At 32.7% G+C, this 16,240-nt stretch overlaps 1 protein-coding gene across 5 annotated transcripts in view; it reads left to right on the forward strand.

Annotated features, from left to right (window-relative positions):
- SENP7 (SUMO specific peptidase 7) overlaps positions 1–16,240 on the forward strand; it is a 155,726-nt gene that overhangs the window by 106,249 nt on the left and 33,237 nt on the right. For all 5 annotated transcript variants that reach the window (XM_059392060.1, XM_059392062.1, XM_059392063.1 and 2 more), the window contains 5 exons: positions 12–166; positions 2,767–2,913; positions 7,245–7,278; positions 13,863–14,042; positions 15,687–15,949. In XM_059392060.1, the coding sequence (XP_059248043.1) occupies positions 12–166; positions 2,767–2,913; positions 7,245–7,278; positions 13,863–14,042; positions 15,687–15,949 (779 nt within the window). The remainder of the gene's footprint in view (positions 1–11; positions 167–2,766; positions 2,914–7,244; positions 7,279–13,862; positions 14,043–15,686; positions 15,950–16,240) is intronic.

Raw genomic sequence — 16,240 nt, forward strand, 5'->3', positions numbered from 1 at the left:
TTTGTTTTTAGTTGTTGTTTCCAGTGATGAAGAAGGACCTGTTGAACATAAAAGTTCAGAAATTCTTAAATTACAACCTAAGCAAGACCATGTCATCACTAATGAAAATAATACTTCTGAATCAGCCTTGTCAGAACTTCCATTGATTACATGTGAATCTGTACAGGTAATTTATTTCTGCTTTCTCATAATTAGCAGTGAAATATGTACTACTGACTAACAACTGTTTCTTTCATCAAGCAGAATATTATAATAAAAATTACAGATTTCCTAGTTTAAATTTGAGATAATTTTCATATTGGTTTGAAAATATGTAATTTTATTGAAGTGAAAGAATTTTTTTTGGTCATTTATATTTTTTCAGTCTAAATATTCTATGACTTGCATACTTTTTCTTTTTTTAAAAAATGATTCTGATTAGACATTTAACTACTTTATCAAAACATTTCCTAGAATTGAACAGTTTCCCATATTTATCTGTCCGGTCTTCCAGTGGTGTGGCTACCTGAACTTATTCCTTTTCCTCACATGCAATTAAGGTAGGATTATGTAGAGGAAAGAACATGGTTTCTGGAGATCACAGACCTGTGTGCAAATCTCACCTCTGTCATTTGGGCAAGTCACTTCTTTAAGTCTTAGTTAACTTATATGTTAAATGAGGTTGATAATATCTACCTCACAAAATTATTTGGAGTATTAAAGGAAATAACATATGAAAGCATTTAGAATAGTGTCACAAACCTAGCAGTTTGGTAAGTCCTTTGTCTTTTCCTTCTTACAGAAGATAACAAATGGAAGTGCCTTGTTGGCTTAATGTCAGCCAGTTGTGTTTTGACGTAGTATTTTAGAAAGTATAGCTCTAAAGTGAGGTTCAAATCATTTATTGTCAGTATTCTTATTATCATCCTTTTAATATCCTATTTTAAAGAAATGATTATCAGTGACCACCAGTGTAGAATTATGGTAAAACTTTTGTTGGTTTATTTTTTAATAATGTCAGAAGCTGTTATTCTCTAAGGTGTGATGAAGAATAGGGTCAGTTCTATAAAAAAAAAAAATATGGTGGTCTGATTATTGTTTCACTGGTGTTTTTATTGCCTTGGTGCTCTATATAGAGATCAGCTTAGCATCTGTGTTGGGAAATTTTGTAAAAATGTAACCATTTTTGCTTGATTGGGCCAGTAGCCTACTTGATGTCTTAGTTGTATTGGTAATAAAAACCATGTCATTATTGATAATGAGTTCAAATGTCTCAATGAGTTATAGTTTCCTGGGCAGCATGTAAATTCATAATGCAGTATGAATGATCATATCGTAAGAAAATAACACTTTTTGTAGAACTGATGGAATATGATTACAACCCAGGCAGAAAATAATGTGAAGACCTACTAAGACCTATAGGGCAGCATACCTTAACATCTCTACACCTTTCCTTGTTTCCAGTTTTAAATGAAGTTATGAGAAACATGGGTTGGCCATTTTTAGGAAGCACTTAGTTTAGTCTTTGCAAAATTTGAGGCCCCAAAAAGGAATTCTTTTTATCCTGTCTTCTCATTTTATCACTTAAAACACACACACAGTTATTAGTCTGACTGATTAGAGTCCCTGTAGTTGATTTGTTATCTGTTCTTTAAGGGATAAGAAGAATTTTAGAGTGAGCAATAAGAGATAATGATAAAGATTTTTTATTGGGCAGATAAATGGCATTGTGAGCTGGGTTAAGAATAATGGGTGCTACATGTTTCACATGAGGATTAATCACATTTTCTAGAGGTAGAAGAAGAGTAAGTACACGTGCATAGTTGCTGTAGTGGTCATTTATTTGGTCGTTAGTGATGTTAGGGTTAAAGGGGAATAGTGCACAAAGGCTAGCCAAATGTGGAGTTGAAAAAGTCATTTGAAAGCAGTTTAAAGTTCAGAAGAGATTGTAGGAAACAGCTGCTGCTAATACTTCCCAATAGTGTATTGTAATTTAAAAGCAGAGTTCTATAGTTGTTTGAGTGGAAGTGGTATAATTTTTGAGGTTTTGGGCAACTGGTTAGTTATTTTCAGACATAGAACATAGAGTAAACAATATAACATAAAGAACATAAAGCTAAACAATATAATTCTTTTTTCTCTGTATTTGATATAACAGATGGTTCTTAGGCACTTACATGCCTTCAAGTGCATTACCTAAGAGCATCATCGTGGTGTATGAAACAATTTTACATGGTTGAAATAACCCTTGACCTGCAGGTAGAAACCTGGATTTGACTTAATGTTGCTTCACACCAACTTCATGACCTTTGCAAGTCACTTAACCAATCGAAACATCTATTAGTTTTACTTATGAAATGGAAAAAAAATAACCAGAACCCAAACTACCTCACAGGGTGTTGTGATTAAAAGAGATAATATATTTAGAAACTCATTTCATACTAAGGTACTATATAAATCTTAATATATTTCTGTTGAGCTAAAATTGAATAAAACCTATTAGGGAATATTAAGTTTGAAATTATGGCTTTGATGCAGAGAAAGATATATTTCTAGAGCTTAGACCTATGTAATTAATTTAAGATTCAATTATTAGGAGTAGTTTTTTCAAGGTAAATCATATGCTTTTTAAGAAAAAATATAGATAATGATTTCTTTACAAGTACAGTATAAAATCTTTCACAAATTCATTAATAGCAATTTAAAGAAGTATTTGACTTTGAAAATCATTGTCAGCATTTGTGTAATATTTAGGGTTATATGCATTTTATAATTTATTCCTGTTAGGCTTCATCTGAATTATGTCCATATAATCCTGTCATGGAAAACATTTCCTGTATTATACCTAGTAATGAGATGGACCTGCAACTGGATTTTATATTTACTTCTGTTTATATTGGTAAAATAAAAGGAGCTTCTAAAGGTTGTGTTACAGTAAGTATATTTAATTTTTGTTTTTTCAGTTTTGGATTATGGACAAGACATTTACAGATTGTCTTTTTTAAAAATACAAATGAAAATGGAATTGAGATTAATTTTATATGGGACACTTTGAATATGTCATTATACCTACTTTGAGACATGACCTTAACTGGAGGAAATCCTAAAATCATAAGGGAACATCCTAAAATTATATCTTTGACACAGCTATTTTAATGAAGATCATGTATGAAAAAGATAATATGCAGTATTGATACTCATTGAGTTCTTAAACTTACTTGGTGGTAAAGTCAATTTTTATTCAGGGTATAGTTGAGAGCAAAAAGAAGAAATCCCATTTTGCTGCTTTAAATTGTAAACTGAGTTCTTCAAATTCCCAAATTTCTTTAAAGATCTCCAGGAGTAATTCCTAGACTGTATTTTACTCATGTCTCTGTATTTTCTTACTATTTCTGCTGTTAAAATTCTAACCATCCTTTTAGGCTTATCTGAAATATTTCCTCTTCCAGGAAACCTTTCCTGATTCCTCTCTTTTAGCCAGAACTAACTTCTTCCTTTACTGTATACTTAGAGTACTTTGTTTGTACATCTGTTGTAAGATTTATTCTGTGGGTTTATAATTGTTTATATTTTTGCCTGAACTTCTCCATTGGCCTTTAAGCTTCTTGTGGTGAAGAGCCATGTTTTTATTTGCTTTTACACCTTCCATAAATGGTTCAATCCTAAATAAGCATGTGAAATGCTAGTTGAATTGCATTGATTATGTCAGATTATAACTCAGGTATTCTCCCAAAAGTTTTATTAATATGTCAGTATGTTAGGGATAGGGCCGAGAAAATAAAATGGTAAGACATACACTCTCCTTTCATGGAATTTGTAGTCTAATTGAAGAGACAGACACATAAATAGATATTTACATTATGATAAAATGTTAAATGGAAATATGTACAAGAAGGGTGCATATGGGAATATCTGTCTGGAGGAATCCCGGAAGACTTCACAGGGAAGGCACATGATTTAAGACATAAAGTAGATGTTTACTTGGTGACTATGTGGGAGGATGGCCTAATTCATGTATACAAACAGCAAAATCTGGGATCTACAAATAATGGTAGCTTGTAATATAGTTAAAATTGCTTTGATTGAAAACACAAGAGCAATTTTGTTTAATATTCTCTGATCAGTAGCTTTTAGATATTAATGATTTGGGCATGCCTGGGATGGTTTTACACTTTATTTTCTTTTAAGGAATTTCATTCACTTTTTATAATGTTTCTCCCTTCCCCTCCCATTTTACGTTTTTATTTTAGATTCAGTTTAATCATTTTTTCTTCTTTTAAGTTGTTTGTAATGGTGAAAAGCTAAACAATATAAATATATGATAATAATTGAGTAGTCAGTGGAGAAAGTCCAACATAAATATTCAGCAGTGGGTTTTTATTAGTTAATGTTATTAACTGTATATCATACTTAGGTGGACTTGTGGGCAAAAAATAAGACCAAACAAAAAATTATAATTGAGTAAAGAAACTATTTTATTTTAAGAAAAATTTAAAGAATATCTATAATCTTGCTTATCCAGAAATATTTGACATCAACTCTGCTGTCAATATCATTCCATATTCTTCATATTAGATATGCATATTATGTTTAAAGCAGAAGTATATGACATATATGCTGTTTTGTAACTTACCATTATTAAGTTAGTTTATATATCTATTTTGGGGTACTTGGGTTGTCCATAACTCCTGACTGTTGAAACATTTCGGTTGCCCCAATATTTACTATTAGAAGTAGTAGGGGAGTGCAGATATTCAATAAATGTCATAAAGTAGGTTTTCAAAATTTGTTTCATGTTTGTTGGAACAATTCTTATAATTGAAATAAAAACTTAAATGTCTAATTAAAGTAAAGTGATTTAGTAAATCAAAGCAAATATATACAGGTAAAATATGTGTATACGAAGAAAGACCTAGAGGAATTCTGTAAATATTAAAACAGTATGTTACTAAGGAGAGAGCATAAGCAAATTTAACATATAAAAACAATAAATAACATGAAAAGGGGAGAGAAAAAGGTAAAAGTCTTAAAACTTTCAAGGATCCAAAAGACTTCTTATATATTCCTTTTTCAGATACAGTTCATAATGTTTTGTAACAGAGAAATGAAAGAACTTTTTTGTGGGGGAGTAAGTAAGAGAATTAAACTCAGTCATTTTCCAGATATTTAATGAGTCTCTACTAATGTGTCGTTGTAGATTAACTGGAGATACTGTTCTCACTCTCATGATAGTTACATTTTAGCTAAACTAAAAAAAATACCTATATTGGGAAGCTATTTACATAAATTAGAGCTCATTTTTTTATAGTTGGACCTTTACTATTTTTTTTTTTTTTTTAGTGTAGAGAATGCTGCAATAGATGTAAACACTTCATTTTTTTGTTTCTCAGCTTTGTTGATAGTAGGGCAGTTGTTTATTAAGTAAACATTGTGTTCAGAGAACTGTACTGGCCATTTTTAAGAAGTTATAAAATAGGTATGGTATGATTTCAGAGAACTGGGTTTATCTTACTCTTACAAAAATATCTGTCTTATCTTCCTAACTGGGGATTAAGTTTTTGCTGGGAATAGGGCTTTGCCTTTGGGAGAGGTTACATGTTGGCTTAGTCATCACACAAAGATATAAATAATTATCAGATCCTTGCTGAAAGATTTGATATAGGACAAGAATACTTACTGTGGAAGAATGAGAAAATAATGACAAAGTAGAGGCCAAGATATATAGATACACTATTCTAGTTCATAAATTTGTAGTACTGTCTATAAAATCTCAAAAGCAAAATTCCTTATACTCATTTTCTATAACTAATTATTTACATTTGATGAGATATATTTTATGAGATTAAATATTTAGTAAATACGTTCAGAATTTGGCAAGGGAAAATATACACCAAATATATATAGCAGTTGTGTGAAAGTTACAGAATAATAAGGTGCATTTGACTAAATTAGATAATATACTTAATCAGATGTTAGTGTCTAATGATAATAGTTCCTTTTGAAAGATTTCAGCTTTAGATAAGAGCTTATTGAATTTAGGTTCAGTAATTAACCTAAATTTACCTACTTACTTTGTGTATAAGTGGTAGAGACAGGATTTGAATCCCAAACTCAGCTTTTAATTCATATGGACTTCTGGCTGAATTTTGCTTTAGTAGCTGACTTAGACTCTGAAATATGAATTTTATATGTAATAAACTGCAATATGAAATAATTTTTAAATTGGAAAAAGAAATGAGTCACAATAATCCTATGGTTTCACTGGACATTGTTTGCTACTTATTTGGAATTCTGTTGGTAGTTAATTTAGGTAGCCATGTACCAAGACCATTTTTAATTTTGTTTTGTGCTCACAGACTATACCCCTGATGTGGTAAACAATTTCATAAATGTATTGATCAGAAGAGAAACCCAACTGAAGAATAAATAAATAGCCTTGAATTCATTTTGACATTACTGGAAAAATGAATTTAAAAGCCTATTTTAGATGGAACATTTAAGATTTTAGGTGCTCCATGACCTTGAAAGTTTGTTATAAAAGCAGTACTTAAGGTCAGATATATACAAAAATTCCTAGAGAAAATTAGTGTCCTGGCACAGAAGGACCAGAAAGAACAAAAACTGTCCTGCACTTTCAGTCAGAAGTGAATTTGTAACATGGAAAGATGAATGCTGGGAATGTCAACAAAGCCAAGAATCAAACCCTGTTTTGTGGTTTATTTACCAAAGTCACTGACACCTTGGGGTTCTCTTGGCAGTTTCTTGGGACTTTGTCTTATACCTTTCATAATATTCAGGAAACATTTATAAAAGATACATTAAGTAAAGTCTTACTGGTTTTTAATAAATGAACATATTGAGAGTTAAATTATATGCTCAGGGTTCTTCAATAAAATTAGGTCTTTACCAAGAAAACCCCAGCTAAGTCTTTACAGTGAGATATTTTCTTGGCTTATTTTTAAAAAGGCTTAAACACTTTTTTTTGAATATTTTAAAATAAAATTTAAATTTATTTGTACACCTAAAAAAAATTATTTGTACACCTAACGTGGGGCTTGAACTCACAACCCCAGGATTAAGAGTTGCATGCTCTATGGACTGAGCAAGCCAGGCACCCCTTGAGCACTTTTAGTATAGACTTTGAATACATGCTTGTGGTTTGAAAAAGAAAAAAACAAAAAACAAAAAACAAAAAAACCTGAAAAATTTTGAATAGTAACATATTGACCGGTAACTCATTTTTTGCTTTTTTATGTTTCCTTTAGTTCACGACAAAGTATGTTAAGATCCCATTTCAAGGTAAGCTGTCATTGTCTTTATGATTTCTTTTCACTGTAATTTTGAACATAAAATAGCAAAAACTCTGAAACCTTTCTGTAGCCAGATTTCCATAATTTTTTCAGTATAGAAATTAAGTAAAACTAAGGTTAATAATGTATTTCAAGTTTGATTCCTTTTATTATAATTTTTTTCTCACCATAGCACATACCCTCCCCAATTGATATATTTCTCACCATAGCACATACCTTCCCCAATTAATATATTTCAAGTTAACACTTTATTTTTTTAAAGATTTTATTTATTTATTTGACAGAGAGAGATCACAGTAGACAGAGAGGCAGGCAGAGAGAGAGAGAGGGAAGCAGGCTCCCCGCTGAGCAGAGAGCCCGATGCAGAACTTGATCCCAGGACCCTGAGATCACGACCTGAGCCGAAGCCAGCGGCTTAATCCACTGAGCCACCCAGGCGCCCCGTGTTAACACTTTTTTTAATCAGCTTTAAAAGAAGTTAAAACATTTTATTAGACTATTTGAATATATTTTATAACTATTGTTTTAATGACCAGTAATATTAAGAGACTCAAAGTAACAGAAATAAAGTTTTGATAGCAAGAAGATTTTGGTGTGATGAAATGTATGAAAATAGGAACTGTAAGGAAAATTTATAATGTTGCATACAAACATGTAAAATGGTTTTGCATAGGGGTTAGGAGAAATTTTTTTATACCATTTCTTATCTGAGTAAGGCACAATAGATTGGAAACTATACTTGCAATATACAGAGACTCAGAACATTTTCTATTTTCTCCCCAACTAAAATCCTTTCAGAATAATAATGACACCAAGAAAACAAATAAGAAGCAAAAGAGAATAGTCTCTGTAGAGATTGAATTATGAAAAAAATGAGGAAGAAAAATAGACACAAATAGCACTTTACAGATTGACTATGGAAGAGAGGAAGCTTCTGTTCCAAGACTGAAGATGTGATTGAAGTAACTTTAATTGGACTCCCCGCAGAGCCACATATGGAATCCACAGCTATATATTACAATAATCTAATAATTAGGAAGTTATATTAGTAAGAATATATAAGACAAGGCACAGAATAAACAAATTGATATTCCTAATTAGGATATTTTAATAAGTTATTATGGAATAATATAACATTTAGAAGAAACAAAGACCTGATTTAAAAGAAAATAATAATTCCTAGAAGAAAGTATAGTAATCTATAGTTAAATATCTATGTAACAACGCTCCTCCCATATCCTTTTTTTTTTTAATTGAGGTATAATTAACATGTAACATGATACTGGTTTCAGATGTACAACATGTTTTGTTATTTGTGTATATTGTACAATGATCCCTAATATCTGTCTAGTTAACATCCTCCCCATACATAGTTGCAAAAGGTTTTTTTTCCTATTGTGATTGATGACTTTTAAGATCTCACTTAGTGACTTTCACATTTGTAATACAGTAACTGTAGTCACCATGCTGTATATTACATCCCCATGACTTATTTATAACTGTTAAGTTTGTACCTTTTGTCCCCATTACCCATTTTGCCCACCCACACCCTGCCTTTGGCAGCCAGTAATCTGATCTCTGTATCCATGAACTTGTGTTTGTTTTTTTTTTTTAATTTTACATGTAAGTGATGTTATGTGATATTTGTCTTTCTCTGACTTATTTCAGAGCATGATTGGGAGGAAAGGGCAGGGGGAGAGGGAGTCTCCCAGAGAACAGATTCCCTGCTGAGTGCAGAACCCAACATGGGACTCCATCTCAGGACTTCTGAAATCATGACCTGAGCCGAAGTCAGACCCTTAGCAGACTGAACCACCAAGGCGCCCCATAAAAATCTTTTAAAAACGAGGCATGCATATGAAAGGTTTTAATAGACAAGGAATGTAGAAGTCTAAATGCTTATTTTTTTCCTACAGTAGCTCAGGGAAATACTAATTTATATATTTATATTATCTATTATGTTTGGCTGTGACTTAAAGAAAATAACTTAATTTTCCTTCATGAAGAAGAAATCCAGAGATAGGCTGAACAGGGCTGATACAGTGTTTCTTTGGTCTTCAGAGGCCCAGTCACTTTTGTTTTTTTACTGTGTCATTCCTGACATACGACTTTCATCCTTAAGTTTGTTTCATGGACAACTGGCTGCTCATATTTCAGTCATCATGTTTGTGTTCTAGGTAGAAAGCAGGAGGAAGGGGAAAATGGTAAAAAAGCGCACATACCACCTATCTCTTGCCTTTTTAAGGAGCCTTCTTGGATGTGCATGCCACCTTACATTTTCTTAGGTAGAATATAGTCATATGATGACACATCTACTTGCAAAGAAAGCTAGGAAATGGAGTCTCTAAAAGCTGAATATCTTGCCTCCTAGATAAAATTAGGGTTCTCTTACTAAGATCCCTAATAGTGGGTAGTAAAAATGATAGGCAACTCCTGCTTTCAGTTTTTTCCATAGTCCTGTAACAAAATAAACCAAGTGTTGGGGAAAATTTGGTAGTGAGGTCTATTTTCCTTAATGGTGGTGTTAAATCTCCTTTTTTAAAAAGGGAAACTTTCTCAAGCAGTCTTTGTAAAGAAAATTATGCTTTTATACTAAAAGGTTGGTACATTTGGATTAGCAAAATGAAAAAGCATCCTAGGGAACTGGAGAAAATATTTGCAAACCACATATCTAAGAAAGGGCCAGTATCCAAAATATATAAAGAACTCTGAGAATTCAAAAGCAAAAGTCTGATTAAAATCAGGGAGAGGAAGCCATCAAAAAAAAATGAAATCTTGCCATTTGCAATCACAAGGATGGAACTAGAGGGTATTATGTTAAGCGAAATAAGTCAATCAGAGAAAGACAATTATCATATGATCTTACTGGTATGAGGGATTTGAGAAACTAGACAAAAGATCATAGGGGAAGGGAGGGAAAAATGTAACAAAGACTAATCAGAGAGGGAGAAAAACCATAAGAGACTATTAATCTCAGGAAACAAACTGAGGGTTGCTGGAGGGGGGCAGGTAGGAGGGATGGGGTGCCTGGATGAGGGACATTGGCGAGGGTCTGTGTTGTGAGCGCTGTGTGTTGCGTAAGACTGATGAGTCACAGACCTGTACCCCTGAAACAAATAATACATTATATATTAATTTAAAAAATAAAAGGCAAAAAAAACCCCAAAACAACAACAACAACAAAAAAAAAAAAAACAAAAAGAATGATCATACTTAAAAAAAAATTAGGCAGAGGAAGAAATGTGAATGTGAATACACATTTTTTCCAAAGAAAACATACAAATGGCAAATAAGCACATGAAAAAATGCTCAGTATCACAAAAATGCAAATGAAAACCACATTGAGATAGCCCCTCATACCTGTTAGAATGACCATCAACAGAATGATCAGAATTCAGCAAGTGTTGATAAGGATTTGGGGAAATGGCGTACCCTTGTACATTGTTGGTGATACTGTAAACTGCTGTAGTTACTATGGAAAACGCTCTGTAGGTTCCTCAAGAAATTAAAATTAGAACTGCTATATGATCCAGCAATCCTACTTCTGGGTATATATCCAAAAGAAATGCAAACAGGATCTTGAAGAGATGTATGCATCCTGCATTACCCACAGTAGCCAAAATATGGAAACCGCCTGTTTGTTGACGGTGGATAAAAGTGTGGTTTATATATACAATGGAATATTAGTCTTGAGAAAGAATGAAATCTTCCCATTTGTGAGAACATGCAGGACATTGAGGGCATTAGAGTAACTGAAAAAAGCCAGATGGAGAAAGGCAAATACTGCATGATATGCTTATATGTGGAATCTAAAAAAGCTGACTCACAGAAATAGAGACTAATGTGGAGGTTACCAGGGACTGGGACATGGAGGAAATGGGAAGATGTTGTACAAGGAGTATATACTTCCGGGTGTAAGGTCAATAATGTACACAGTGGTGATTACAGTTAATAATACTGTATTATGTACTTGAAAATTGCTAAGATAGTCCATCTTACATGTTCTCATCATGAAAAAAAATGGTAGTGATGGAAGTGATGGAAGCCAATGCTTCAGTGGTAATTGTTTTGCAGTAAATACGTGTATTATATTAACATTAGACAGCTTAAACTTATACAGTGTTATATAATTGTATCCCAGTAAAGCTGGAAAAAAAGAGAAAAGTCATAGTCAGTGTAAAAAAAAAAGGACAGTAAAATAAAGTAGGGTAGCTAGGTAGAGAGAGAGATAGTGATAGGGAGAGACAGATTGGACTTTAAAGGGCATAAGCCAGTAGGAAAGACTGGACAAAATAAATGCAAAGAGAAAGGGAACAAAAGAGCGAGGAATAGAAAAATATTTAAAAACACAAGTAAGGAAAAATGGAAGGAGGAAGGAGAAAGGGAGGAATGAAAGAAGGAAAGAGGAAGGTAGAGAGAAAGATGAATGAAGGATGGAAAGGAAGTAAGAAGAAAGGTAAGCAGGTTACAGGCAGGTTAAGAATAGAGAAAGACTGGAGTCTGAGAAACAAACAGGGTTTTGGAGGGGAGGGGGGTGGGAGGTTAGGTGAGCCTGGTCGTGGGTATTATGGAGGGCACGTATTGCATGGAGCACTAGGTGTGGTGCATAAACAGTGAACTCTGGAACACTGAAAAAATAAAATAAAATAAAAAGAATAGAGAAAGAAAAGGGTGGTGATTAGATTGGGCTGAGAAAAGATATAGAAAAAAATATTAAAGAGGGAAGAAAAAGGAAGGGACAAAAGTAAGGAAGTAAGGAAAAAAGGAAGTTTAAAATGATAAGTCTGTAGGAAAGAGTAAATACAAAAGAAATAAAGAATGTGGGAGTAAGAGATGGAAAGAAGGGTTTGAAAGAAGGAGCTAGTAAGAAAATTAAGTACAATTGTGGATAGTGGGGAAAGAACTCTAAAAAGAACTCAGCTAAAATAGTACGATAAAATAAGATTGATGAATGGTGACAGCTAGATAGGAAAAGTAGTCAGGTATGTGAGGAGTAGATATAAAACGTAAATAGATGGATAGATATAGATTGATTGATAGAAGCAATTTTAAAAAGGATTATCCAAGAAAATGCCAATAAATAAGAGGTAGTAACAGAGTTTGAAAGGAAAAGAAGTTATGTAAAATGTTTTTAAAAGGAGTAGTGAAATAGTATAAGTAGGCAGGCAAATATGCAAACAAGCACAGAGGAAAAATAGAAATACAGAAAAGGAGCAGGAAAAGACATGAAGAAATGGAATAAGGGAAGGAAGGAATAAGCAAAAGGAGGAAATATGAAAGAAAGAAAGACGATGTTTAAAGTGGATCAGTTGATTATAAGAAAAAGGTAAAAAATAGAATGGTGTGAGAACATAAAGATGACTAGTTAAGTATTTGAATGCTTATTGTAAAATGCTTTTCAAACTTCAGTATTGAGTGATATGAATCACCTGGGTTTTTTGTGTTTTGTGTTTTGTTTGTTTGTTTTGTTTTTTTGGTAAGCCAGATAATCTGATTGAGTACATCTAGAGTGCAGCCTGATACTCTGCATTTCTAACAGGCTCTGATGTGATCCAGGTGTCAAAGGTAGAGAACTAGATTTTGACTTGCTAGGATACAGTGCGGGTAGGAATAGTAAGAGGTTTGTTTCAAATAGGTATTCATCTTGAGTTTGTACTTAAACGATACTTGTATTCCTAGTAGTTCAGATGCTTGTTTTCTTAAAGTTGGACCGGATGACTTTCAGGACTTCTTTATACTACTTTTCTATGTTTATTTGAATTAAGAAAAAATCCTCATAGAAGTTTCTTTTAGCTTACTAGGAGGAAGACCTAGAAATTTTGAGAAGTAAAACCTGGAAGAATTTTAGTTTAGTTATTTATTTTTTTAAACCTGAAAGAATTTTATAAGAAATACTATCTGAGACCATTCAAAAGCTCATAATATGTTTGAGAGTCTTTTGATATTAGCTAGTCTATATAGTGGAATGCAGATATTTGGGGAGAAGAAACAGAGGAATAAATTGACTTATGATAACATTTGAGGTCTTGGTTGATGGTATTGACCAAAATAGAAATACATAATTTTCTAAGTTATATTATGCTTATTTTTCTGCATAGATCAGATAGTTGTCATTGTCATTGTCTTCTTTTTTAAAAATTTAATTTAATTTAATTTTTTTTTCAATGATCCAAAATTAATTGTTTATGCACCACACCCATCTTCTTCTTCCTCCTCCTCCTCTTCTTCTTCTTGGCCTTTTTTTTTTTTTTTTTTTAAAGATTTTATTTATTTGACAGACAGATCACAAGTAGGCCAGAGAGGCAGGCAGAGAGAGAAGGAAGCAGGCTCCTTACTGAGCAGAGAGCCCAATGCAGGGCTTGATCCCAGGACTCTGGGCTCATGACTTGAGCCGAAGGCAGAGCCTTTAACCCACTGAGCAACCCAGGTGCCCCTTGGCCTTTTTTCTGTACTGGAAAATAATACTTTTGTAAAATTTCACATATCATTCTTTTTGAAGAACATCGTGTTTTCAAGAAGAGTCATAAAGTGTGTAAGTGTTGTATTCCTAATGTTATCTTCTTTTGGTTTTAGTATCCTTGAATGAGGTTTCATTGCTAGTGGATGCCACACATTTAAAGAGGTTTGGGTTATGGAAAAATAAGGACGATGATCACAGTAAAAGGAGTCATGCTATCCTTTTCCTCTGGGTCTCTGCAAATTATCTTCAAGAGGTTCAGACCCAGCTAGAAAACTCCATATTAAGCCAGCAATGTGAGTATGACATAATTTGTAAATTTTGGAATAACCTGAGAAGTCCTGTAAATAAAGTTGTTTTCTTCTAAAGTAATTTAATAGAATGTGATTATTTCATTGAGTTGAAATTAAGTTCATTGAATTAAAAGAGATTTTAACCCTTAATGTTATGCAAGAAAAATTATTTATTCTACATAATTTCTCCTGATAATTTTACTCAACCAAGAGAAATTATCTTTTAAAATAAAAGGGATGCCTTATCCTAAGTCAGTTGCCATCCTCGGCTGTCTTTCTTACGAGTTTCTTGCCCTTGTTTTCTAATAACTTGTGACAGTAATCAGTGGCAACGTTAAATAAAATATAGAGGTCTTTTATCTTCAATATTTTCTTGAGTTTTTCAGAAAACTCTCTTTACTTAAATATATCATTTTTCTAAGACTGGATTGAATACTTTTGGGAGAATGCTCCCAAAACTGTGTATTTGAATGTATTTTAAATATCTCCCAACTTTGCTTAGTTTTCAACTTCTGAAGAGTCTAGCTTAGAATTGCATAAATCAAATTAGTAAGGTTTGTTTTTGCCTCTTTGATCTTTCTACCTTGCCCTCTGTATTCCTTTGCATATAAAATGTGGTAAGTAGTGAACTGAATTTTATACCTTTAATATTACAGTAGTCCCTTCCTTTATACATAGAGGATATGTTCCAAGACTCCCCCATAGATGCCTGAAATGACATATAGTACTGAAATCTATACATACTATGTTATTTCCCTCTATATGTGTACCTATGAGAAAATTTAATATATAAGTTAGATACAGTAAGAGATTAATAATAACCAATAACAAAATAATTGTAACAATATACTGTAATAAAAAGTTAAATGAATGTGGTCTTTCTCAAAATACCTTATTATACTGTACTTACCCTTCTTGTGATGGTGTGAGAAGATAAAATGCTTATGTGATGAGTTGAAATGAGGTGAATGACTTAGGCATTTTGATGTAGTGAGAGCCTACCACAGACATGATGGCAATAGGCCAGAAGGAAGATCGTCTGCTTCAGGACTGTGGTGGTTGACCGTGGGTGACTGTAACTGTGGAAAATGAAACCATGGATAAAGGAGGACTACTGTGCTTATTTTGATGTCCTACTCCAAGTTAATTGGGAAAATTTATGATTAAATAGAGAAGTTGGGGAAATAAAACTAGCCATTTATAATTATTATGGGGGAATGAATGTCATCTGAGACCATTGTTGAAATGATTGATGAAACAAAATGATTTTGAAGGAAGTGTTTGATCAGAATACTTTTTTAATTGGTAGATTTGACAAATGGAAGATGTTAGAGAAAAATAATTAAATGCTTAGTTATTATTTATTCATTTACTCATAAATTCCTTAATAAATGTTTACTAATACTAAATGCCAGATAGTATAGATACAGCAACCAATACCATTGTGGAGTTTCCCTTTTAATGCAGGAAGAGTTTAAAATTTGTGAGTCTTGAATCTCAGTTACTAATGGCCTATTTAGGGATTTAATTTGCCTGAGTTATTAACTAATATACAAAATACTGTCATTAATGATTAAATTATTTTAATTTTAATCCCCTTGAAAAATAACACTACTGATAAAAATTGGTTTCTTATTTCTTTTATAGCAAAATCCAGTGAATTCATTTTCCTTGAGCTACACAGTCCTATTTCACAAAGAGAAGAATTGAAATTGAAAGATATTATGACAGAAATAAGTACAACCAATGGAGAATTAGAGCTTTCTTATCCATTATCTTGGGTTCAGGCACTTCCTTTGTTTCAGAACCTCTCTTCAAAAGAAAGTTCTTTTATTCATTATTATTGTGCTTCAACTTGTTCTTTTCCTGCTGTTGCTGCTGAAGAAATGAAGAGGAAATCAGTATCTCAGGTAAGCATATGATTTATATAATTGGCAGAGTTCAGTAAAAATTTTTTCACTGAAAATAGAGTGATCTGAAAATGCTGTGTTTGGTCAGAAGAGCACAGGAACCAACCTGAAAGAACTCCCAATACCAAAGCTAGAACATTTTTAATTTAATTTAATTTTAAAGTAAACTTGACTCCCAATATGGGGCTCACACTCAATGCTGAGATCAAGAGTGGCATGCACCACGAACTGAGCCAGCCAGGCGCCCCACAGCTAGGAACAGTTGGATCAATAAAACCAATAATGATAATG

Source organism: Mustela nigripes, chromosome 2 (genome assembly GCF_022355385.1).
Source record: "Mustela nigripes isolate SB6536 chromosome 2, MUSNIG.SB6536, whole genome shotgun sequence".
NCBI classification, from domain to species: domain Eukaryota; kingdom Metazoa; phylum Chordata; class Mammalia; order Carnivora; family Mustelidae; genus Mustela; species Mustela nigripes.